This window comes from Bombina bombina, chromosome 7 (genome assembly GCF_027579735.1).
Source record: "Bombina bombina isolate aBomBom1 chromosome 7, aBomBom1.pri, whole genome shotgun sequence".
Classification (NCBI taxonomy): Eukaryota; Metazoa; Chordata; class Amphibia; order Anura; family Bombinatoridae; genus Bombina; species Bombina bombina.
The window spans coordinates 442,636,415-442,662,952 of NC_069505.1; the positions used below are offsets into that span (position 1 = coordinate 442,636,415).

Sequence of the window (26,538 nt, forward strand, 5' to 3'; positions counted from 1 at the left end):
CCTCCTGGAGTTTTTCTCCTTATATCTAAGCATAAGGACCCACATAGGTCACTCTTGATGCCAATGAAACACCATTTACAGCTGGTATCTACAACTTTACTGCTGCTCATGTTCCACTGATACTGTGGTAGTTTTTTTTATTTATTTAGACACTACAAGCTTAACTCAGTGCTAAAATAATAATAAGCGGTGCAATAACAACAAATAATACAAAATAAAAATCGGCACAAGTGTTTAACCCCTTCCCGCTGTTAGGATGTTCCATGTCGTCCTAATTGCGCTGGGCTTTAGCGCCCTTAGAACGGTATGGAATGTCCTAGCCGTTTGGTTATCCTCAAGCCTTTGCAGCTTCCTGAATGGGATTGGGGGCTGAAGGTCGTGCCTAGCGTCATAGGGACTCCCCCTGACCCGATCCTATCATTGAAATCACCAGATCGCATTAAACAATTGCATGATTTCAATTTTTACTTATTTGTTTATATCAGAACTTTTTTCCGATGTAGAAAAATACGTTCAGGCAAAGTTCCGATGTAAACGCTTGCTGCAAAAATGAAATGACGCTATTGTTGATGCAATCATGTGATTTCAAGGTCGGGATCGGATTATGGGGACTGCCTACGTTGCTAGTCATGCCCCCAGTCTGATCTTGAGTTTGTCAAAATGCAGAGGCTGCAGGACCCCTTATAAGGTAGGATGTTCCATGCCGTACTTCGGCGTTATAGCCCAGCGCTGTTAGGATGGCATAGAACGTCCTAACGGTGTGAAGGGATTTAGCACTGCTATAATAATAATAAAAAATTATCAGTGCAACAATAATAATAAAAAGTCATAATAAGCAGTGTTATAATAATAATCAATAATAACAGCAACTAAGTGGTACTATAATAATAATAAATAAGAATAAGCAGTGCTATAATTAGAAATAATGTAAATATATGAGGTGCTATAATCATACATAATATAAACAACTAATAAGTGATATAATAATACAAAAATACAGTGCTATAATAATAATATAAATAAATAAGTGGTGCTATAATAATAAATAATAAAAATGAGGTGCTATAATTATGAATAATATAAATGAGGTGCCGTAATAATAAATAATATAAATAAAAGGTGCTATAATAATACATTATATAAATGAGGTGCTATAATAATAAATAATATAAATGAGGTGCTATAATAATAAATAATATAAATAAATAAGTTATAATAATATTAACATAAAAGAACAAACGGTGTCAATAACGTATTTCCCGTGTTAAGTGAGGGGGCGGTAGCTCACATTTTGACAGCCAATGAGAGGCGGCTTGTCACGAGGCAACCAATCACGACCTAGAAGGGTGATGCGTAATCTGACGTACAGGAGCTAAGCCAATGATATTGCAGGAGGCTCCGTATCTGCTCAGTGATTGGTTATAGTTGCTCCGGAGCTGACAGTAACCGGTCAAATATGGCGGCGTCCCAGGCAACCTCAGCTGCAGCACGAACCGCCGGAGCTGTCCGACCTCTGCTCAGCCGGGATCTGGGGGAGGCCAAGCGGCGTGCGCGGGAGCTGTACCGGGCTTGGTACCGGGAGGTGCCCAATACAGGTGGGTGACATTGTGTCACTGTGTAATGCTGTGACCCTGAGGTGACCTGTGTGTGTGTGAGATATACCCACTGGTGTGTGTGTGTGTGTGTGTGTGAGATATACCCACTGGTGTGTGTGTGTGTGAGAGATATACCCACTGGTGTGTGTGTGAGAGAGAGAGAGAGATATACCCACTGGTGTGTGTGTGAGAGATATACCCACTGGTGTGTGTGTGAGAGATATACCCACTGGTGTGTGTGTGAGAGATATACCCACTGGTGTGTGTGTGTGAGAGAGATATACCCACTGGTGTGTGTGTGAGAGAGATATACCCACTGGTGTGTGTGTGAGAGAGATATACCCACTGGTGTGTGTGTGTGAGAGATATACCCACTGGTGTGTGTGTGTGAGAGATATACCCACTGGTGTGTGTGTGTGAGAGATATACCCACTGGTGTGTGTGTGTGAGAGATATACCCACTGGTGTGTGTGTGTGTGTGAGAGATATACCCACTGGTGTGTGTGTGTGTGTGAGAGATATACCCACTGGTGTGTGTGTGTGAGAGATATACCCACTGGTGTGTGTGTGTGAGAGATATACCCACTGGTGTGTGTGTGTGAGAGATATACCCACTGGTGTGTGTGTGTGTGTGAGAGATATACCCACTGGTGTGTGTGTGTGTGTGAGAGATATACCCACTGGTGTGTGTGTGTGAGAGATATACCCACTGGTGTGTGTGTGTGAGAGATATACCCACTGGTGTGTGTGTGTGAGAGATATACCCACTGGTGTGTGTGTGTGAGAGATATACCCACTGGTGTGTGTGTGTGAGAGATATACACACTGGTGTGTGTGTGTGAGAGATATACCCACTGGTGTGTGTGTGTGAGAGATATACCCACTGGTGTGTGTGTGTGAGAGATATACCCACTGGTGTGTGTGTGTGAGAGATATACCCACTGGTGTGTGTGTGTGAGAGATATACCCACTGGTGTGTGTGTGTGAGAGATATACCCACTGGTGTGTGTGTGTGAGAGATATACCCACTGGTGTGTGTGTGTGAGAGATATACCCACTGGTGTGTGTGTGTGAGAGATATACCCACTGGTGTGTGTGTGTGAGAGATATACCCACTGGTGTGTGTGTGTGAGAGATATACCCACTGGTGTGTGTGTGTGAGAGATATACCCACTGGTGTGTGTGTGTGAGAGATATACCCACTGGTGTGTGTGTGTGAGAGATATACCCACTGGTGTGTGTGTGTGAGAGATATACCCACTGGTGTGTGTGTGTGAGAGATATACCCACTGGTGTGTGTGTGTGAGAGATATACCCACTGGTGTGTGTGTGTGAGAGATATACCCACTGGTGTGTGTGTGAGAGAGATATACCCACTGGTGTGTGTGTGTGAGAGATATACCCACTGGTGTGTGTGTGTGAGAGATATACCCACTGGTGTGTGTGTGTGTGAGAGATATACCCACTGGTGTGTGTGTGTGTGAGAGATATACCCACTGGTGTGTGTGTGTGAGAGATATACCCACTGGTGTGTGTGTGTGTGAGAGATATACCCACTGGTGTGTGTGTGTGAGAGATATACCCACTGGTGTGTGTGTGTGAGAGATATACCCACTGGTGTGTGTGTGTGAGAGATATACCCACTGGTGTGTGTGTGTGAGAGATATACCCACTGGTGTGTGTGTGTGTGAGAGATATACCCACTGGTGTGTGTGTGTGTGAGAGATATACCCACTGGTGTGTGTGTGTGTGAGAGATATACCCACTGGTGTGTGTGTGTGTGAGAGATATACCCACTGGTGTGTGTGTGTGATATACCCACGGGGGGGGGTGTGTGTGTGTGATATACCCACGGGGGGGGGGGTGTGTGTGTGATATACCCACGGGGGGGGTGTGTGTGTGTGATATACCCACGGGGGGGGGTGTGTGTGTGTGTGTGATATACCCACGGGGGGGGTGTGTGTGTGTGTGTGATATACCCACGGGGGGGGGTGTGTGTGTGTGTGTGATATACCCACGGGGGGGGGTGTGTGTGTGTGTGTGTGATATACCCACGGGGGGGGTGTGTGTGTGTGTGTGTGATATACCCACGGGGGGGGGTGTGTGTGTGTGTGTGTGATATACCCACGGGGGGGGGTGTGTGTGTGTGTGATATACCCACGGGGGGGGTGTGTGTGTGTGTGATATACCCACGGGGGGGGGTGTGTGTGATATACCCACGGGGGGGGGTGTGTGTGTGTGTGATATACCCACGGGGGGGGTGTGTGTGTGTGTGTGTGTGATATACCCACGGGGGGGGTGTGTGTGTGTGTGTGTGATATACCCACGGGGGGGGTGTGTGTGTGTGTGTGTGATATACCCACGGGGGGGGGTGTGTGTGTGTGTGATATACCCACGGGGGGGGGGGGGGGTGTGTGTGTGTGTGTGTGTGTGATATACCCACGGGGTGTGTGTGTGTGTGATATACCCACGGGGGGGGTGATATAGATATCACACACGCGCGCACGCACGTGAACTGTGTGCTCTGTATGATACACACTAGTGAGTGTATGATTGCATGTGACCTCTGTTAGTGGGACACCCACTAGTGAGTCACTATTATCCTTTCTCAGCTTTACTGACCGATAATATTCTATGCAACTGATTGACCTGAGAGAGAAGAGGCTGGAGGGAAGTGAGTGAGAATAAACCACTGTGTTCTGGTGAGGGGGATGTGAGGCAGTGGGCTAGATTCACTGAAACTGAGGTGCTGGTGGGCCCCTAGGGCTCTGCACTCACACCCCTTCCTGGCCTGCACGCCTGTGACCCCCATTAGCTAGCACTCACACCCCTTCCTGGCCTGCACGCCTGTGACCCCCATTAGCTAGCACTCACATCCCTTCCTGGCCTGCACGCCTGTGACCCCCATTAGCTAGCACTCACACCCCTTCCTGGCCTGCACGCCTGTGACTCACATTAGCTAGCACTCACACCCCTTCCTGGCCCGCACGCCTGTGACCCCCATTAGCTAGCACTCACACCCCTTCCTGGCCCGCACGCCTGTGACCCCCATTAGCTAGCACTCACACCCCTTCCTGGCCCGCACGCCTGTGACCCCCCATTAGCTAGCACTCACACCCCTTCCTGGCCCGCACGCCTGTGACCCCCATTAGCTAGCACTCACACCCCTTCCTGGCCTGCACGCCTGTGACCCCCATTAGCTAGCACTCACACCCCTTCCTGGCCTGCACGCCTGTGACTCACATTAGCTAGCACTCGCACCCCTTCCTGGCCCGCACGCCTGTGACCCCCATTAGCTAGCACTCGCACCCCTTCCTGGCCCGCACGCCTGTGACCCCCATTAGCTAGCACTCACACCCCTTCCTGGCCTGCACGCCTGTGACTCACATTAGCTAGCACTCGCACCCCTTCCTGGCCCGCACGCCTGTGACCCCCATTAGCTAGCACTCACACCCCTTCCTGGCCCGCACGCCTGTGACCCCCATTAGCTAGCACTCACACCCCTCCGTGACCCGCACACTTGCGTACTTATTCTCTGTATATCCTGCTTGTGTCTGTAGCACCTCACCATATGTAATTACAGGGCACTGAGGGCATGAATGGCACAGCTGAAACCTCATAAATTAATTCAACTATAACACACAGTGCATCATGGCAGCACCAAGAGCAATAAACCACGTGAGAATGCCGTTTCTCCTGCACCTGATGTATCTATGGCAGTTTCACTGGTGGGTGCTGGGTCACTTGCTCACACACGGCAGTGTCACCGGTGGGTGCTGGGTCACTTGCTCACACACGGCAGTGTCACCGGTGGGTGCTGGGTCACTTGCTCACACACGGCAGTGTCACCGGTGGGTGCTGGGTTACATGCTCACACACGGCAGTGTCACCGGTGGGTGCTGGGTTACATGCTCACACGGCAGTGTCACCGGTGGGTGCTGGGTTACATGCTCACGCACACGGCAGTGTCACCGGTGGGTGCTTTGAGGCAGCGCTTAAACCATGCATATCAGCTCTAGTGTTGTGTGAGATTCTGGTTATACAGCGGTAATATCTCATTTGTGTATTACGCACAGTATACAGCGGTAATATCTCTTGTGTATTACGCACAGTATACAGCGGTTGCATAGGCAGATACATAGTAGATAAGGTTGAAAGAAGACAGAAGTCAGAGTTCAACCTATACAGACCCTTCCTGATTCACAATAAAAGCTCTGATTGATCATAATTTATACCCATTAAAAACATGACCCTTTTAACACCAGCAAATCCTATCCCTGGATTCTGACCCCTTTGGTTGCTAAGCTGGTTTTGAGCTTTTTGTTGCAGTTCACATTTAAACACTTTTTTTTTTTTTTTTTTTTTAGAAGTAAAGTTTGTGTGAATAAATTATACAAACTAGATATTGTTTTTCTTTTACAACATACGATGAGTCTACGGATTTCATCCTTGTGGGATATCGCCTTCTGGTCAGCAGGAGGAGGCAAAAAGCTCCACAGCAGAGCTGCATAAATAGCTCCTCCCTCCCAACCCAGTCATTCTCTTTGCCTGTGTTAGTGATAGGAAGAGGTAAAGTGAGGTGTTAGTTTAGATTCTTCAAGAGTGTTTTTTTTTTTTTTTTTAATGGTGCCAAAGTTTACTATTTTTGTTTAGGGCAGCCTCTGGAGTGATAGCCTTTTAGGCTATGGGAACTGGTGGAGTTTTAGCATCACTGCGCCTCCCTTACTTGTGCTGCTCTTCTGTGTATGGTCTTAGAGAATATTAACTAAGACCCTTCTGCCTTCACAGGACCTCAGGAGGAAGAGTGGACCTCTTGACACTGTGAGATTATCATGCTGTTCCTCAGCATGGAGGTAAGTGCAGTCTTTTATTCTGGGGCTCTGCAGCATATCTCAGAACCGACTGTACTCTGCCTGTGACATTGGTGGGTATGGGCCTAAGGGCTTCCCTTGGACAGTATGTAGGCTCTCATTAGCTTGAAAGAAAATGAGAACCAACATACTGCTTATTATCCAGACACTCTGGCATTTTAGAATTAGCCTAGAAGCGCTGGGACATTTATGTGGGTTTGTACCAGTACTGTAATGGGCTTGGCTCTATTACATTTATTTTATTATAGAGATGGCTGACGCTGGGAGTAGTGCTGGAGTTGGGGAAGTGTTTACTGAACTCCGGTACATGGCGGCACTGTATTTATTTTTCCCGGGGTTGTGTGGTATGTTTCCGCCCACAAGGGGCAGGGCTTAGTGTTCGTGCGCTTAGCTGGGCAGTTTCTTACTCGACTGAGTTCCGGTTGGCAGCGTCTCCTCGCGGCTCCTAAGCCCGCTTGTTGTGATATCTTACAAGCGATCTTAGGGGCGCCATTCTAGAGGAGTTAAGATTGGTCACGTGGAGGCAGGTAGGAGCCGTTGTGGCAGGGTGACTGCTTTATTTTTTTCTGGATTTCCAGAGTGATTTTATAAGGCTCACGTGCAGGGAGTGTGGGATATAAATAAACAGCTTCTCTCTGCCTATGTATCGGGCTTTAATTCAGAAGGTTGTTTTTTTCTTAAAGACACAGTACACCAAAAAAATTTTTATTATAAGTTCTTCAGACTGATTTTTACAATATATTATCCGTATTTTTACCAAGCTTGCCTTTGCTTATGTTATCATGGATGACATTGAACAAAGTACATGTCCTATGTGTTTAGATGCCATTGTGGAACCCCCGGTTACGCTTTGTCCCTCATGTATTGAAAGGGCTATACAGTGTAATGAACAAATTTTCTTTAATAAAGATGTATCTAAGGAATGTTCTCAGACTGAGATTCAGGGTATGCCGCAACTTTGTAAAGTGAAATCACAGCTGACGGACTGTCTAGCGATGTAGCGTCCTGGGTGAGTGACGTCATCCGCCAGGGGAACGTAGTATACTCTGGCCGTCAGAACTCGATCTCAGCAAGGTCCAAAGCCCTGGTGTATGCCGCAACTTTCTCCCCAAGCGTCACAGCCTTTAACGCCCGCTCAAGCAACGCCGTGTTCTTCAACTGCGTCTGCTTCATTCACTCTGCAGAATATGGCTGCAGTTATGTCATCCACTCTTTCAGAAGTTTTATCTAAGTTACCAGCTTTGCAAGGTAAACGCAGTAGGAAAGAGGCCCAGATGGTCCCTGCGACTTCTGATGCTTTGATGGCGATCTCCGATGTACCCTCTCAGGGCTCTGAATTAGTGGGTATGGAGGCTCTGTCTGAGGGGGAACTGTCTGATTCAGGAAGTGCATTACCCCAGACCGATTCGGAAGTGATGCCTTTCAGATTTAAGCTTGAACACCTCCGTCTATTACTACGGGAGGTTTTGATGACTCTGGATGACTGTGAATCTATTGTGGTTCCTCCAGAAAAATTGAGTAAGATGGACAGATACTTGGAGATCCCATCTTATTCTGATGTTTTTCCGGTTCCTAAGAAAATTTAGGAAATTATTGCAGGGGAATGGGAAAGACTGGGTATTCTGTTCTCCCCTTCCCCTATGTTTAAGAAAATGTACCCTATAGCTGACACCGTACGGGATTCTTGGCAGATGATCCCTAAGGTGGAGGGAGCTATCTAAACCCTGGCTAAGCGTACCTATAGAGGACAGTTGTGCTTTCAAAGACCCCATGGATAAGAAGTTGGAGGGTTTTCTCAAAAAACTTTGTTTATCAAGGGTTTCTTATGCAACCGACGGCCTGCATTGTAACAATCGCAACTGCGGCTGCTTTTTGGTTTGACGCTCTAGAAGAGTCCCTTAGGACTGAGACTTCTTTAGAGGAAATACAGGATAGAATTAAGGCCCTTAAGCTGGCTAATTCTTTTATTACGGATGCCTCCTTTCAGTTCACTAAATTGGCGGCTAAGAATGCAGGATTCTCCATCTTAGCACAAAGAGCCTTATGGTTAAAATCTTGGTCTGCGGATGTATCCTCTAAATCTAAGCTCTTGGCTATTCCTTTCAAGGGAAAGACCCTGTTCGGGCCTGACTTGAAGGAGATCATTTCTGATATTACGGGAGGTAAAGGTCCCCCTCCTCCCTCAAGATAAAACATCTAAGCAAAGGGGACGACAGTAATTTTTGTTCCTTTCAAAATCTTCCACTAAACAGGAAGGGAATTTTTCTCAAGCCAAGTCTACCTGGAGACCCAACCAGACTTGGAACAAGGGTAAACAACCCAAGAAGCCTGCTGCTGCTACCAAGGCAGCATGAAGGGGCGGCCCCTGATCCGGATCTGGTAGAGGGCAGACTTTCTCTTTATCCAGGCTTGGATCAGAGACATTCAGGATCCCTGGACACTAGAAATTGTGTCTCAAGGTATCAGTTGGAGTTCAAAAATTCCTTCCCCAGAGGAAGGTTTCTTCTTTCACGATTATCTGTCGACCGGATAAAAAGAGGCGTTCTTACGCTGTGTAGAAGATCTATCCCTCATGGGAGTAATATGTCCCGTTCCTGTGACAGACCCCTTCCTTCAGTACTGAAAGGGTTAACTTTGTTCAGCTTTGAGAAACTATTTTCTGAAAACAGGTTTCCTGACATCAGCTATTGTTTACTGTAATTAAGTTTAAGTGATAAGCGTTCACATTGTTTAATCAGACTGCCTTGTATCAAGGAGGACTCCCTTGTGTTTAATTGTTTATTTGGTTAAGTAATGTAATTATATTGTATCCTGTAAAAGGGCATCTTCCCTCTATCTAATGTACTATACTCTTCCAATCCCCCCACCTAGGGAGTGTTAACCAGGTGGGAGACCTGCATAAATACTGGGCATATAGCCCTCAATAAAACACATTCTGTTTTACCCTAGAGCCCCAAGGCAGAACATACAGTGATCTGAGATGTCATCGCAGAAAATGCATCATGTCTGCAGAAAGAGCAGGACACATGCAGGAACTGTTAGTGCTTTAACTTTGCAGCACTGCTCCACATCGGGCTGTTCTCTTTAAAGAGTGCTGTGCTCTGGCTGCATTGTGTAAGTTTTTCTTAAGACAGCGCATTCACAGCAAAATTCAGTTTAAAGTGAACAGTCAAATATGCAGTAAAGCTGCAAAGCAGCAGCCCATTGATTGATTGACTGGCTCTCAGATTGTTTTCAATCCAAACCCTTAGCCTTTCCCAGTCTGCTGTTTTTTTTCTGAATATAAACCATTCTTATGAGCAATGCACCTTTTTTTATTATTACATTTCTGTGTTAGACCAAGAGAAAAGGAAACAAATTTATTCAAGAGACTTTTTACAATTTTTTTTTTGTCTGCAGCTAATTTGCAATCCAATTTTCAACTGCTGAAATATATTATAAAAAAACTTTAAAAATTGAATTATTCTCCAGTTAATCAACACATTGCATTTGAACTGGTGATTTAGTGTAACTGCCTAATTTAAAATTGATTTTTTTTAAAATAACCTGCATAAAAACTTTCACTCAAAAAATCTCATCGCAGAAAGTGAAAAAAAGTTCTGCCTCTGGGCCCTAGAGATGGAGCTTGGTCTCATGTTTGGGGGGAATTAACTGGTTTCGTTTGTTGTTGATCCCGTATTCAGGGCATCTTTCATCTGGTATTAACCCTTGATATCCAGGTTATACCATAACAACTGGTGGCAAGCGACGGGATGAACCTCATCGCCCAGAAGAGCTACCCTTAAAGACCTGCTAGAACAACGGGGCCGACAAGCCAGTAACCTCAGGAAGAGGGAGATTATTACAATACTGACCGAGATGGACGGAGTACCAGGGCCCGAAGGAACCAATGAGCCCAGCATATCAGACAGAACCCCCGAAGAAGCAAGCTTGGGAGACCTGCATAAATACTGGGCATATAGCCCTCAATAAAACACATTCTGTTTTACCCTCAAGATGGAGCTTGGTCTCATGTTTGGGGGGAATTAACTGGGTTTGTGTTTTGTTGATCCCGTGTTCAGGGCATCTTTCATCTGGTATTAACCCTTGATATCCGGGTTATACCATAACGGTTCCAATTCAGGGGCAGGGGTTTTACTCAAATCTCTTTGTAGTTCCCAAAAAAGAGGGAACGTTTCAACCCATTTTAGATCTCAAAAGTCTAAACGAGTTTCTCAGTTCCATACTTCAAGATGGAAACTATTCGGACCATTCTTCCATTGATCCAGGAGGGTCAACTCAATATATGACTACCGTGGATGTGAAGGATGCGTATCTGCATATCCCTATACACAGGGTTCCTGGACAAACATTTTCAATTTGTGGCCCTTCCTTTCATTCTAGCCACGGCGCCCAGAATTTTCACAAAGGTTCTGGGATCTTTGCTGGCGGTTCTACGACCGCGGAGCATTGCTGTGGCGCCTTATCTGGACGATATTCTGATCCAGGCATAGTCTTATCAGCAAGCAAAGTCCCATACCGACATTGTCCTGTCCTTTCTAAGGACTCATGGGTGGAAGGTGAATCTCAAGAAAAGTTCACTTGTTCCACAGACAAGGGTTCCTTTTCTAGGAACTCTAATCGACTCTCTAGCCATGAAGATCTTTTTGACGGAAGTCAGAAAGTTAAAAATTCCGAACACATGCCGATCCCTTCAGTCCAATCCTCGGCCGTCAGTGGCTCAGTGCATGGAGGTAATTGGCTTAATGGTGGCAGCGATGGACATCATTCCGTTTGTACATTTTCATCTCAGACCTCTACAACTGAACATACTCAGACAGTGGAATGGAGATTATGCAATTTTGTCTCCTCAAATAGATCTAGATCAGGAGACAAGGGACTCTCTTCTGTGGTGGTTGTCGCTGGATCTGTCCCAGGGGACATGCTTCCGCAGGCCCACATGGGAGATAGTGATAACGGATGCCAGTCTGATAGGATGGGGAGCAGTCTGGAATTCCTTGAAAGCTCAAGGTGTATGGACTCGTTCAGAGTCCTTACTTCCCATCAACATTCTGGAGTTGAGAGCAATATTCAATGCGCTTCTGGCTTGGCCTCAGTTGGCTTTGACCAAATTCATCAGATTCCAGTCAGACAACATCACGACTGTAGCCTACATCAATCATCAGGGAGGAACAAGGAGTTCCTTAGCGATGACAGAAGTAACCAAGATAATTCAGTGGGCGGAGACTCACTCTTGGTATCTGTCAGCAATCCACATCCCAGGAGTGGACAATTGGGAGGCAAATTTTTTGAGCAGACAGACGTTTCATCCGGGGGAATGGGAAATCCATCCAGAAGTATTTGCCAGCCTGATTCTCAGATGGGGCAGGGCAGAGCTGGATCTCATGGCGTCTCGTCAGAATGCCAAGCTCCCGAGATATGGATCCAGGTCCAGGGATCCTCAGGCCGAACTGATGTCTTGGCAATACCTTGGTCGTTCAACCTAGCTTATGTGTTCCCTCCATTTTTTTCTCCTTCTCCGGGTGATTGCTCGAGTCAAACAGGAGAGGGCTTCAGTGATTCTCATCGCTCCTGCGTGGCCTCGCAGGACTTGGTATGCCGATCTAGTGGACATGTCATCTCTTCCACCGTGGAAGCTTCCATTGAGGCAGAACCTTCTCATTCAGGGACCTTTCCATCATCTGAATCTAATTTCTCTGCAGCTGACTGCTTGGAGATTGAACACTTGATTTTATCTAAGCGAGGGTTCTCTGATTCGGTCATTGATACCTTGATCCAGGCTCGTAAGCCTGTTACTAGAAAGATTTACCATAAGATATGGCGTAAATATCTTTATTGGTGCGAATCCAAGGGCTACTCATGGAGTAGGGTTAGGATTCCCAGGATTTTGTCTTTTCTCCTAGAAGGATTGGAGAAAGGGTTGTCGGCAAGTTCCTTAAAGGGACAGATTTCTGCTTTGTCTATTTTGCTTCACAAGCGTCTGGTGGATGTTCCAGATGTTCAATCCCTTTTTTCAGGCTCTGACTAGAATCGGGCCTGTGTTTAGACCAATTGCTCCTCCTTGGAGTTTGAATTTAGTTCTTAATGTTCTTAAAGGGGTTCCGTTTGAACCTATGCATTCCATAGATATTAAGTTGTTATCTTGGAAAGTTTTTTATTTTTGGTTGCTATTTCTTCTGCTCGCAGAGTTTCTGAGCATTCGGCATTACAATGTGATTCTCCTTATCTTATTTTTCCATGCAGATAAGGTAGTGTTACGTACCAAACCTGGTTTTCTTCCTAAGGTTGTTTCAAATAAAAATATTAATCAGGAAATTGTTGTTACTTCCTTGTCTCCTAACCCTTCTTCTAAGAAGGAGCGACTGTTAAATAATTTGGACGTGGTCCGTGCCTTGAAGTTTTATTTACAGGCAACTAAGGAGTTTTGTCAGTCTTCTTCCCTGTTTGTTGTTTTTTTCTGGGAAGCGTAGGGGTCAGAAAGCTACGGCTACCTCTTTCTTTTTGGCTGAAGAGTATCATTCGTTTTGCATATGAGACTGCTGGACATCAGCTTCCTGAACGTATTACGGCTCATTCCACTAGAGCTGTGGCTTCCTCTTGGGCATTTAAAAATGATGCTTCTGTTGAACAGATTTGCAAAGCTGCGACTTGGTCTTCTCTTCACACTTTTTCAAAATTTTACAAATTTGATACTTTTGCCTCGTCCGAGGCTGTTTTTGGGAGAAAGGTTCTTCAAGCAGTGGTGCCTTCCGTTTAGGTTCCCTGTCTTGTCCCTCCCGTTTCATCCGTGTCATATTGCTTTGGTATTGTATACCACAAGTAAGGATAAAATCCGTGGACTCATCGTATCTTGTAAAAGAAAAGGGAAATTTATTCTTGCCTGATAAATTTTTGTTTCTTTTACGATACGATGAGTCCACGGCCCTCCCTGTTTTTATGAGACAGGTCTTTATTTTTGTTAAACTTCAGTCACCTCTGCTCCTTGGCTTTTCCTTTCTCTTCCTAACTTCGGTTGAATGACTGGGTTGGAAGGGAAGGGAGGAGCTATTTATGCAGCTCTGCTGTGGAGCTCTTTGCCTCCTCCTGCTGACCAGGAGGCGATATCCCACAAGTAAGGATGAAATCCGTGGATTCATCGTATCGTAAAAGAAACAAATTTATCAGGTAAGAATAAATTTCCCCCCCTTTTTTTTTTTTTTTTTTTTTTTTTTCAGCAGATTCAAAATATACCATTATTATGTGTGTATGTATCATCGGATTTAAAAAATAAAATGTGAAAAAGGTGTATTTTTTTTTTTTTTTTTTTTCTTTTTTACTCCTGACTCAATAAATAGTATGTAATTTTATTTTTCTATGATCAAAACCTGTGTGGATAAATATTTGGAGTAGGTAACCTAAAATAAGCAGACATTAAGAACATATCCCTGTTTTATTGCAGGCATGTCAATTTGATAAATGATCAAAAACAGCATCTTAGAATTTACTGTACTGTTTTCAGCAATTAAACAGTTCTAGCCACCTGCAAAATTAAAATGGGGTACACAAAGCACACATTTGTAGAAAGTATACCCTTTGGTGCATTGATTGAGAGGCTACATGTATCTCTAGCACATAAATGAGGTGCGCAACAATTAATAGAATATGGTGCTTTGCATTATTATTTAATCGCCCCAGTAATACACAAAAAAACGGAAGGGGGCGGCACTCCTAGACCAGGCCGGGTACACATCCCATAACCCTGCAACATGCTCAGCCCTGGGTTCTCACCGGCACTCACAAGAAGCTGTGCTGCCCCAAGAGTCACAGGCAGTTAACCCCAGACAGGTCTGGGTGCAAGAACCATAGGGGAAATCACAAAACAAATTAATACAACACACAGAGAAAACCCTGCACTCACTAGCAAGCTCTCAGCTAAGATTAAAAAGCCTGTGCACCCTTCACTTGTTCCCAGTTTGTTTGGATTGAGAGCTTGCATTGTGTGGCTGTTTTAGGGTCCCAGGTTTTTGGAAAGGACCTTGACGTGGTACCTGGGCTTGTCCCATTTTGCCAGATGCAGTAACTAACCTTTCCATGTTGTTTTTCTCTGTGTGTTGTATTAAATTGTATATATATATATATATATATATATATATATATATATATATATATATATATATATATATATATATATATATATAATTACACATACACATATTACACATACACACACAGTGGATATAAAACGTCTACACACCCCTGTTAAAATGTCAGGTTTCTGTGATGTAAAATAATTGGACAAAGATAAATCATTTCAGAACTTTTTCCACCTTTAATGTGACCTATAAACTATGTAACTCAATTGAAAAACAAACTGAAATCTTTTAGGTGGAGGGAAGCAAAAAAAAAAATAAATAATAATATGGTTGCATAAGTGTGCACACACTCTTATAACTGGGGATGTAGCTGTGTTCAGAATTAAGCAATCGCATTCAAAACCATGTTAAATAAGGGTCATCACACACCTGCCATAATTTAAAGTGCCTCTGATTAACCCCAAATAAAGTTCAGCTGCTCTAGTTGGTCTTTCCTGACATTTTCTTAGTCGCGTCCTACACAAAAGCCATGGTCCGCAGAGAGCTTCCAAAGCATCAGAGGGATCTCATTGTTAAAGGGACAGTCTACACCAGAATTTTTATTGTTTTAAAAGATAGATAATCCCTTTATTACCCATTCCCCAGTATTGCATAACCAACACAGTTATAATAATATACTTTTAACCTCTGTGATTATCTTGTATCTAAGCCTCTGCAAACTGCCCCTTTATTTCAGTTCTTTTGACAGACCTGCAGTTTAGCCAATCACTGCCTGCTCCCAGATAACTTCACGTGCACAAGCACAGTGTTATCTATATGAAAGAAGTGAACTAACACCCTCTAGTGGTGAAAAACTGTTCAAATGCATTCTGAAAAGAGGTGGCCTTCAAGGTCTAAGAAATTAGCATATGAACCTCCTATATTAAGCTTTCAACTAAGAATAACAAGAGAACAAAGAAAAATTGGTGATAAAAGTAAATTGGAAAATTGTTTAAAATTACATGCTCTATCTGAATCATGAAAGTTTATTTTGGCCTAGACTGTCCCTTTAAAAGGTATCAGGAGAAGGGTACAAAAGAATTTCCAAGGCATTAGATATACCATGGAACACAGTTAAGACAGTCATCATCAAGTGGAAAACATATGGCACAACAATGACATTACCAAGAACTGGATGTCCCTCCAAAATTGATGAGAAGAAAACTGGTCTGGGAGGCTACCAAGAGGCCTACAGCAACATTAAAGGAGCTGCAGGAATATCTGGCAAGTACTGGCTGTGTGGTACTTGTGACAAGTCTCCCGTATTCTTCATATGTTTGGGCTTTGGGGTAGACAGCAAGACGGAAGCCTTTTCTTACGAAGAAAAACATCCAATTCCAGCTAAATTTAGCAAAAACACATCTGAAGTGCCCCAAAAGCATGTGAGAAAAGGTGTTATGGTCTGATGAAACCAAGGTTGATATTTTTGGCAATAATTCCAAAAGATATGTTTGGCGCAAAAACACTGCATATCACCAAAACACCATACCCACAGTGAAGCATGGTGGTGGCAGCATCGTGCTTTGGGGCTGTTTTTCTTCAGCTGGAACTGGGCCTTATTCAAGGTAGAGGGAATTATGAACAGTTCCAAATACCAGACAATATTGGCATAAAACCTTCATGCTTCTGTTAGAAAGCTGAACATGAAGAGGAACTTCATCTTTCAGCATGACAACGACCCAAAGCATACATTCAAATCAACAAAGGAATGGCTTCACCAGAAGAAGATTAAAGTTTTGGAATGGCCCAGCAAGAGTCCAGACCTGAATCCAAAAATCTGTGGGGTGATCTGTAGAGGGCTGTGCACAGGAGATGCCCTCGCAATCTAACAGATTTGGAGTGTTTTTGCAAAGAGTGGGCAAATCTTGCCAAGTCAAGATGTGCCATGCTGATAGACTCATACCCAAAAAGACAGTGCTGTAATAAAATCAAAAGGTGCTCCCACAAAGTATTAGTTTTATATTTTTACTTCCCTCCACCTAAAAAATTTCAGTTTGTTTTTCAATTAAAGGGACACTAAACCCACATTTTTTCTTTTGTAATTTAGAAAGAGTATGCAATTTTAAGCAACTTTCTAATTTACTCCTATTATCAATTTTTCTCCATTCTCTTGCTATCTTTATTTGAAAAAGAAGGCATCTAAGCTTTTTTTGGTTTCAGTACTCTGGACAGCACTATTTTATTGGTGGATGAATTTATCCACCAATCAGCAAGGACAACCCAGGTTGTTCACCAAAAATGGGCCGGCATCTAAACTTACATTCATGCATTTCATATAAAGATACCAAGAGAATGAAGAAAATTTGATAATAGGAGTAAATTAGAAAGTTGCTTAAAATGTCATGCTCAATCTGAATCACGAAAGAAAAAATTTGGGTACAGTGTCCCTTTAAGTTGTACAGTCTTATACATTTTTTTTTTTTTTTACATCACAGAAACCTGCCATTTTAACAGGGGTGTGTAGACTTTTTATATCCACTATGTATATGTGTGTGTATATATATAAAAAAAAAAAAAATCACGGTGAGTCCATGGATCATCTTAATTACTCTTTATCACTCTTGACCAGCAGGAGGCGGCAAAGAGCACCACAGCAAAAGCTGTTAAATACCACTCCCCCTACCCACAATCCCCAGTCATTCTCTTTGCTTGTATCAGTTGCAAGGAGGGGTAAAGTTAGGTGTCTTCTTCAATCAAGAGTTCATTTTTTTTTTTTTTTAAGCAGAGCAAGTTTGCTCTGATTTTCTTTGGGGTTTAGCCGTAGTCCATGTCAGTCTCTTCAGTAGAGCAAGTGGTGGCTTTTACGCATTTGGGAACTTGTGGGGTATAATCCCCACTGGGCCTCCCAAGTAATTTCATGCTGCCCTTGGTTGAACGTTTGAGTAAGTTTACTCAACCTTTTTTTTTTCTCCACAGGTCCATGTGAGGTAGTAAGCCCCTCTCATACCAAATGAGCTGTCCTGCTGCCGGACAGATTTTTGAGGTAAGTGCCTATTTCTTTCCGTTTTGATATAGGAGAATTTGGCACTTTGACAGTAAATTCTGTCTAAATATACAATCAGCCTTCTAGGGTAACGGTTTATTGTATGGCAGTTTTGCGGGCACTGGGGATGTTTGGCTCATGTTGATTATATTTTCACTTTGGTGTACATGGTTTTTTGTTTGTGTATTAATGGCTACCGGGAGGTTTGTTAGGCCACGCCCACAATAGGTGTGCTTATCTAAGATAGCAAGGACGTTTTTGGCGCTCTTTAAGCTGTTTCCTGTTGTTCCTTGATGTTGCAGCTCTGTTGCATAGCGCCTCAGAAGTGTTTCAGCGTTCTCTCCGGTGCGGCTGTGGGGTCCGGATCATTTTCTGACTTTGTTTCCAGTAGCAAGGAGGTCAGGTAGGCACCTCAGCAGAGCTTGCTGAGGGGTGGAAGTTGCCTTTTTTTTTTTTTTTTTTTTTTTTTTTGTGTGGCTGTTGCTCTGTTTGTCTGAATTTCAGGGACTATAAAGTTTGTCTATCTTTTTGCATTCATTTTGTAAAAAAATGTTGCTGCAAAATTTATTGTGCAGTTTAAGGATTTTCTAGTTTTTTTGTTTTTTGTTTTTTTTTTAAAAAGTCTTTAAAATTTTAAAGGGACAGTTTTTCGTTTCATTAAAATTCTGATTTGAACTTAGAATTTTTTATTAAGGTTTTTTTTTCCTTTGGAATAAGATGGACCAAGAGGCCCTGCAAGCTGTTGCTTGTTCTCTGTGTTTAAATACTAATGTTGAGCCTCCTATCCCTTTTTCTTCTTGTATTTAGAGAACATTACATTACAAGGATAGCCTCATACGTCCCAATCTTCTGCAGTCCCCTGTGTTTCGTCTCAGATTGGTTTTTCCTTGCAAGATATGGCTACCCATATATCCTCTGCAGTATCTGAGGCTTTGGGGCATATTTATCAAGCTCCGAATGGAGCTTGATGCCCCGTGTTTCTGGTGAACCTGCAGGCTCGCCAGAAATAGCAGTTATGAAGTAGCGCTCACAAAGACCGCTGCACCATAACCTGTCCGCCTGCTCTGAGCAGGCGGACAGACATTGCCGGAAATCAACCCGATTGAGTTGACACCCCCTGCTGGCGACCCATTGGCCGCGAGTCTGCAGGGGGCGGCGTTGCACCAGCAGCTCTTGTGAGCTGCTGGTGCAATGCTGAATACGGCGAGCGTATTGCTCGCCTTATTAAGCGAGGGCTGTCGGACCTGATCCGTACTGTCGGATCAGGTCCGACAGACCTTGATTAATAGAGGCCTCTGTCTGCTTTTATGTTGCAGGGGAAGCGCAAGAGGAAGTATAAGGTTTCTGATTCTGTTGCAATTGTGTCTAGTGTTTCTTCTCATAAGTCTGAGGAGGAAGATGCTTCAGTAGCATCTGATGTTGATCTCTCTGATTCTGATAGTGTAAATCCTTCTGAACGTGAGGTTGTTTCTTTTAGGTTTAAGCTGGAGCACCTCTGTTTGTTTGTTACTCAAGGAGGTTTTTGGCTACCTTGGATGATTCTGAGGCGTCAGTCATGGTTATTTCTAAGAAATCTAGTAAACTTAATACGTTTTTTGATGTCCCTTCCTCTGAAGTTTTTCCTATACCAGATCGTGTTTCAGATATTATTGCATGAGAATGGGAGAAGCCTGGGATTCCCTTTTCCCCATCTCCAATTTTTAGGAAGATGTTTCCTATTGCTGATTCTATTAAGGAATCTTGGCAGATGGTTCCTAAGGTGGAGGGAGCAGTTTCCACTTTGACCAAGAGGACCACTATTCTTATTGAGGACAGCTGTTCCTTTAAAGATCCTATGGATAAGAAGTTTGAAGATTTGCTTAAAAAGATTTATGTTCACCAGGGGTATCAATGGCAACCAGCTGCATGTATTGCTATGGTTACTAGTGCAGCGGCATATTGGTTTGATGCATTGTCTGATTCTATTCAGCAAGATACTGCTCTTGAAGAAATTCAAGATAGAATCAAGGCTTTGAAGTTGGCTAATTCCTTTATTACAGATGCTTCTCTACAGGTAATAAAGTTGGGAGCTAAATTTTCTGGTTTTGCCATTTTAGCTCGCAGAGCTTTATGGTTAAAATCCTGGTCTGCGGATGTGTCCTAAGCTTTTGTCTATTTCTTACAAGGGTAAGACCTTGTTTGGGGCCAGGTTTGGTTGAGATTATTTCTGATATTACGGGAGGGAAGGGGCATTCTCTTCCTCAGGATTAAAGAAATAAACAGAAGGGTCGGCAGAGTAATTTTCGTTCCTTTCGTAACTGGTAAATCTTCCTCTTCTTCCTCCAAGCAGGAACAGTCCAAGCCATCTTGGAAGTCAAATCAGTCTTGGAATAAGGGGAAGCAGTCCAGGAAGCCTGTTGCTGACTCAAAATCAGCATGAAGGGTCTACCCCCCCTATCTGGGAATGGATTTTTATGGGGGGCAGACTTTCTTCGCTCAAGATGTTCAGGATCCCTGGGTGGTAGATATCATGTCCCAGGGTTACAATCTGGAGTTCAAGAATTTTCCTCCCAGAGGCAGGTTTCTTCTCTCCAGGTTATCTGTAAACCAAATAAAAGGAGAGGCGTTTTTACGTTGTGTTCAGAATCTTTCCGACATGGGAGTGATAGTTCCAGTTTAGGAAAAGGGTCTGGGTTTTTATTCCAATCTCTTCGTCATTCCCAAAAAGGAGGGAACTTTCAGACCTATTTTAGATCTCAAGAGTGTAAACAGGTTTCTCAGGGTTCCGTCTTTCAAGATGGAAACTATTCGTTTCATTTTTCCTTTGGTTCAGGAACCTCAGTTTATGACCACAGTGGATCTAAAGGAATGCGTATCTGCATATTCCCATTCACAGACATCATTTACAGGTTCCTAAGATTTGCATTTCTAGACAAACATTTTCAGTTTGTAGCTCTTCCTTTTTGGTCTGCCAGAATTTTTTCAAAGGTCTTTGGAGCATTTTTGGCGGTGCTTCAATTGAAGGGTGTTGCAGTGGCTCCTTTTCTGAATGACATTCTAGTTCAGGCTCTAGCTTTTCAACTAGCAAACTCCCACACAGAGTTGTTGTCTTTTCTGCGCTCGCACGGTTGGAAGGTGAATTTGTGAAAAAGTTCCTTAATTCCGGCTACAAGTGGTATTTTTGCGGACCATTATAGATTCTCTAGAGATGAAAAATTTTCTGACAGAAGCAAGAAAGTCAAAGATTTTCAATATGGGTCTTGCTCTTCAGTCCCTTCCTCGGCCGTCAGTGGCTCAGTGCTTGGAGGTTATTGGTCTGATGGTTTCAGTCATGGACATTCCGTTTGCTCGGTTCCATCTCAGACCTCTGCAGTTATGCTTGCTCAGGCAGTGGAATGGGGATTATGCGGATCTATCTCCAAAGATTGTTCTAGATCGGCTGTCCAGAGATGCTCTTCCATGGTGGTTGTCTCAGGATCGTCTTCTCTCAGGGAACTTGCTTTCGCAGACCTTCCTGGGTGATTGTAACCACTGATGCCAGTTTGCTGGGCTGGGGTTCATTAAGGGCTCAGGGTCTATGGACTCGGGAGGAGTCGGTTCTTCCAATAAATGTTTTGGAACAGAGCAATTTTCAATGCTCTTCTAGCCTGGCCTCAGCTAGCTTCAACCCAGTTTATCAGGTTTCAGTCGGACAACATAACGTCAGTGGCTTACATCAATCATTAGGGAGGAAATCTGAGTTCCTTGGCCATGACCGAGGTAGCCAAGATTATTCAGTGGGCGGAGATTCACAACTGTTGTCTGTCTGCTATCCACATTCCAGGGGTGGACAATTGGGAAGCGGATTTTCTGAGCAGACAGACTTTTCATCCGTGGGAGCTTCATCCAGAGGTGTTTTCCAGCTTATCAGTTGGGGGCAGCTGGAGTTGGATCTCATGGGATCTCGTCAGAATGCCAAGCTCCAGAGGTACGGGTCGAGGTCAAAGGATCCTCAGGCTGTTCTTTGGACTCTGTCTGGCATGTGTTCTCTCCATTTTGTTCTTCTTCCTTGGGTTAAACAAGAGAGGGCATTGGCGATTCTCATTGCTCCGGTATGGCCTCGCAGAATCTGGTTTGCAGATCTGGTGGAGATGTCTTCCCTTCCACCTTGGCGTGTTCCATTAAAGAAGGACCTGCTTCTGCAGGGTCCCTTCCTTCATCCAAATCTCGTTTCTCTGAAGCTGACTGCTTGGAGATTGAATGCTTGATGACTAAACGTGGTTTTTCTGAGTCAGCCATTGAGACTATGATTCAGGCTTGTAAGACTGTGACTAGGCAGATTATAAGATTTTGCATAAATATTTGTATTGGTGTGAATCCAAAGGCTACTTGTGGAGTAGAGTTAGGATTCCTAGGATTTTGTTTTTTCTCCAGGAGGGTTTGGAGATAGGTGTATCTGCTAGTACCCTGAAGGGTCAAATTTCTGCTTTATCTATTTTATTTCACAAGCGCCTGGCGTATGTGCCAGATGTTCATTCTTTTTGTCAGGCCTTGGTTACAATTTGGCCTGTGTTTAAGTCTACTACTCCACCTTTGAGTCTTATTTTGGTTCTTAGAGTCCTTCAACAGGCTCTGTTTGAACCTATGCATTCTTTGGATATTAAGATGTTATCTTGGAAGGTTGTTTCTGGTGGATATTTCTTTGGCTCAAATAATTTCGGCGCTTTCAGCCTTACAGTATGAATCGCCCTTTTTCTTATTTTTCACTCTGATAAGGTAGTTCTGCGTACTGCTTTGGGTTTTCTTCCCAAGGTTGTTTCTGATAAGAATATTAATCAAGAGATTGTTTCTACTTTTGTGTCCTAATCCTCCTTCTCTAAGGAGCGTTTGTTGCACAACCTGGATGTGGTTCGTGCATTGAAATATTATTTGCAGGCGACTAAGGATTTTCGCCAGTCTTTGTTTTTTTCTGGGAAGCGTAAGGGTAAGAAAGCTACAGCTACTTCTCTTTCTTGTTGGTTGAGGAGTGTTATTCGCTTGGCATAGGAGACTGCTGGTCAGCAGCCTCCTGAGAGAATCACAGCTCATTCCACGAGGGCTGTTTATCTTCTTGGGCTTTCAAAAATGGAGATTCTGTAGATCAGCTTTGCAAGGCTGTGACTTGGTCATCTTTGCATACTTTTTCTAAATTTTACAAATTCAATACTTTTGCTTCAGCAGATGCTTCTTTTGGGAGAAAGGTTCTTCAAGCAGTGGTGCCTTCTGTTTAGGTTAACTGTCTTGTCCCTCCCTTATCATCCTCTAGCTTAGTTATTGGTTCCCAACAGTAATTAAGATGATCTGTGGACTCACCCTGTCATTAGAAAGAAAACATAATTTATTCTTGCCTGATAAATTTATTTATTTCTCAACACTGAGTCCACGGCCCGCCTGTTTTTCAGATAGTTTGCTTTTTCATAAACTTCAGGCACCTCTGCACCTTAGATTACTTCCTTTCTCCTTTCCCTTTGGTCGAATGACTGGGGATTGTGGGTAAGGGAAGTGGTATTTAACAGCTTTTGCTGTGGTTCTCTTTGCCTCCTGCTGGTCAGGAGTAATATTGCCAACAGTAATTAAGATGATCCGTGGACTCACCGTGTCAAGAAATAAATTTATCAGGGAAGAATTAATTGTTTTTGGTTTTTTTTTTTTTTTTTTTAGCAAAGAGCCATACTCCACTTGTATTGGTAGCACAAAAATAGACAATGTACCCCCCCCCCATTTGATGCGCCAAAGGGTGTACTTTCTAGAAATATTTAGTTTATTTACCATCTGCATCATCAGTGAAGGAATCTGAGTTGAGACGCTTTGCGATAAATCTGTTTACAAAATAGATATTTGAAAAGGAATTATGTCTTTAGAAAATATCATTTATATTGCAAAAATAAGCTCCTTTGAATTAAAAATACAGAAGTCTTGAAAGATGGAGAGAGCTGCGTAAAGATTGTTTTACTCATCTTCCATGCACGGTAAGACTGAATATATATATATATATAATAGCATTTCGCTACCATTTATTAATTTGTAACCACATTATCCAGGTGATCATGGGATTACAAATATAATATTGGTCTGTATTGTAAAAGGAATGAGACATTTCTCAGCTAGGTAATCACTGCAGGAACGCTCATTACCACAGTGATCATTTAGTTATGATACTTAAACTGATTTATTTTTATAAAATGTATTTTGGGGGGTCAATTTTGATCTTTATGTGCCTTTAGAAACCCCAAATCCTTTTTCACTTTTTGTTTACTATACACCCCTAATATACATTTGGAAAAGGTAGACTATTACCTTTCCAATGGTGGGTCTTGGGGGTCTGTAGCTACTTAGATGCCCAAGATACAGGCATTGAAGCAGCGTGCCCCCATTTCCCTATAACTGACAATTGTCAGTTTTACATAAAGTTGCACGGTGACATCATTTTGAGTGACGTCACCGGGTGAAACATGAAGCCCCGGAAATGCCTGTCTCTATACTGGCCAGATCGCCAGGGTGGGAGCCCCAGATCTCCATAAAGGTGCTAGAGACGGCTCTGAGCCATCATTGGCACCTGACTGGGAAAATTTGAGAAGGCTCAGAGCCGTCGTTGGCACTCAAGGGGTTAAAACCAGCAAATCCTATCCCTGGATTCTGACCCCTTTAACACCAGCAAATCCTATCCCTACCTGCTATCTGAAACTAGTAAATTAAGACAGGACGTGTACCCAACCTACCTCAGTAATGTTAGTATTTTGTTCTTCCACAGTCCATGTCTTCCAACTGGATATAAGCGTGAAGCAGGGGCGCAACAAGGTCCGGGAAATGTTCCAGAGGAGCGCTCATATTACAGACCCCAGAGTGATTGATATGCTTATTATTAAGGTAAAGTTGTCACTCTGAGCACAAGCAGCAAAAGTAACAATATATACTACTGCACTCACCCCCCCCCCCCTTTGCTGGGCATATATACGCGCCTTCCTCAACTCTCTTGTACGCGGTGCAAACGTTATCCTCACATCACCCAGCCGTACATACGCACCTTCCTCACCTCTCTCTTGTACCCGGTGCACACGTTATCCTCACATCCACCAGCAGTACATACGTGCCTTCCTCACCTCTCTTGTACCCGGTGCACACGTTATCCTCACACCCCCCCCCCCCAGCAGTACATATGTGCCTTCCTCACCTCTCTCTCTTGTACCCGGTGCACACGTTATCCTCACATCACCCAGCAGTACATACGTACCTTCCTCACCTCTCTTGTACCCGGTGCACACGTTATCCTCACATCCACCCAGCAGTACATACACGCCTTCCTCACCTCTCTTGTACCCGGTGCACACGTTATCCTCACATCACCCAGCAGTACATACGTACCTTCCTCACCTCTCTTGTACCCGGTGCACACGTTATCCTCACATCCACCCAGCAGTACATACACGCCTTCCTCACCTCTCTTGTACCCGGTGCACACGTTATCCTCACATCCACCCAGCAGTACATACACGCCTTCCTCACCTCTCTTGTACCCGGTGCACACGTTATCCTCACATCACCCAGCAGTACATACGCGCCTTCCTCACCTCTCTTGTACCCGGTGCACACGTTACCCTCACATCCACCAGCAGTACATACGCGCCTTCCTCACCTCTTGTACCCTGTGCACACGTTACCCTCACATCCACCAGCAGTACATACGCGCCTTCCTCACCTCTCTTGTACCCTGTGCACACGTTACCCTCACATCCACCAGCAGTACATACGCGCCTTCCTCACCTCTCTTGTACCCTGTGCACACGTTATCCTCACATCCACCAGCAGTACATACGCGCCTTCCTCACCTCTCTTGTACCCGGTGCACACGTTATCCTCACATCCACCAGCAGTACATACGCGCCTTCCTCACCTCTCTTGTACCCGGTGCACACGTTATCCTCACATCACCCAGCAGTACATACACGCCTTCCTCACCTCTCTCTCTTGTACCTGGTGCACACGTTATCCTCACATCCACCAGCAGTACATACGTGCCTTCCTCACCTCTCTCTCTCTTGTACCCGGTGCACACGTTATCCTCACATCCACCAGCAGTACATACGCGCCTTCCTCACCTCTCTCTTGTACCCGGTGCACACGTTATCCTCACATCACCCAGCAGTACATACACGCCTTCCTCACCTCTCTCTCTTGTACCTGGTGCACACGTTATCCTCACATCCACCAGCAGTACATACGTGCCTTCCTCACCTCTCTCTCTCTTGTACCTGGTGCACACGTTATCCTCACATCCACCAGCAGTACATACGTGCCTTCCTCACCTCTCTCTCTCTTGTACCCGGTGCACACGTTATCCTCACATCCACCAGCAGTACATACGCGCCTTCCTCACCTTTCTTGTACCCGGTGCACACGTTATCCTCACATCCACCAGCAGTACATACGCGCCTTCCTCACCTTTCTTGTACCCGGTGCACACATTATCCTCACATCACCCAGCAGTACATACCTACCTTCGCCTCTTTGTGTACACCATTCCCTTACACAATCTTCCCTCTGGTGACCCACTCTTTCCCTGGATTCCTCCGACTTGGAACCCATACACATTTGCCTTGACTTCCTCTCCCTCCAGCAGGCCACACACACACTTGTAATTTCAGGTGGGGGAGCTTGCAAACTTTTAGCGAGCTTAAACCCCCAGCACAAGCAGCTGATCGTGCTTAGAGTAATCTTCTCTTTAACTGAGCCCTTTTCGGCTTTTCTAGGGCAAGATGGATTTGGAAGAAACAATCAAGGTGTGGAAGCAGAGGACACACATTATGCGTTATTTCCATGAGACAGAAACTCCGCGCCCCACAGATTTCCTCTCCAAGTTTTACTCTGGACAAGATCCTTAAGTGTACAAGTGCTGTGTGTTCTGTATCCGGCTGCTAATAAACTTCTACTTTATATAGTGTGTGCAGATACTGATTTATATCCCACTCGCTGTAAACACGCAG

At 44.2% G+C, this 26,538-nt stretch overlaps 1 protein-coding gene across 1 annotated transcript; it reads left to right on the top strand.

Annotated features, from left to right (window-relative positions):
• Nucleotides 1-1,413: 1,413 nt before the first annotated feature.
• On the top strand, nucleotides 1,414-26,495 carry NDUFA6 (NADH:ubiquinone oxidoreductase subunit A6). Its single transcript, XM_053721382.1, has 3 exons — nucleotides 1,414-1,595; nucleotides 24,309-24,424; nucleotides 26,305-26,495. Exons 1-3 carry the CDS (start codon nucleotides 1,457-1,459, stop codon nucleotides 26,434-26,436), a joined length of 387 nt encoding a protein of 128 aa, XP_053577357.1. The 5' UTR covers nucleotides 1,414-1,456; the 3' UTR covers nucleotides 26,437-26,495.
• The last annotated feature ends 43 nt before the right edge of the window (nucleotides 26,496-26,538 follow it).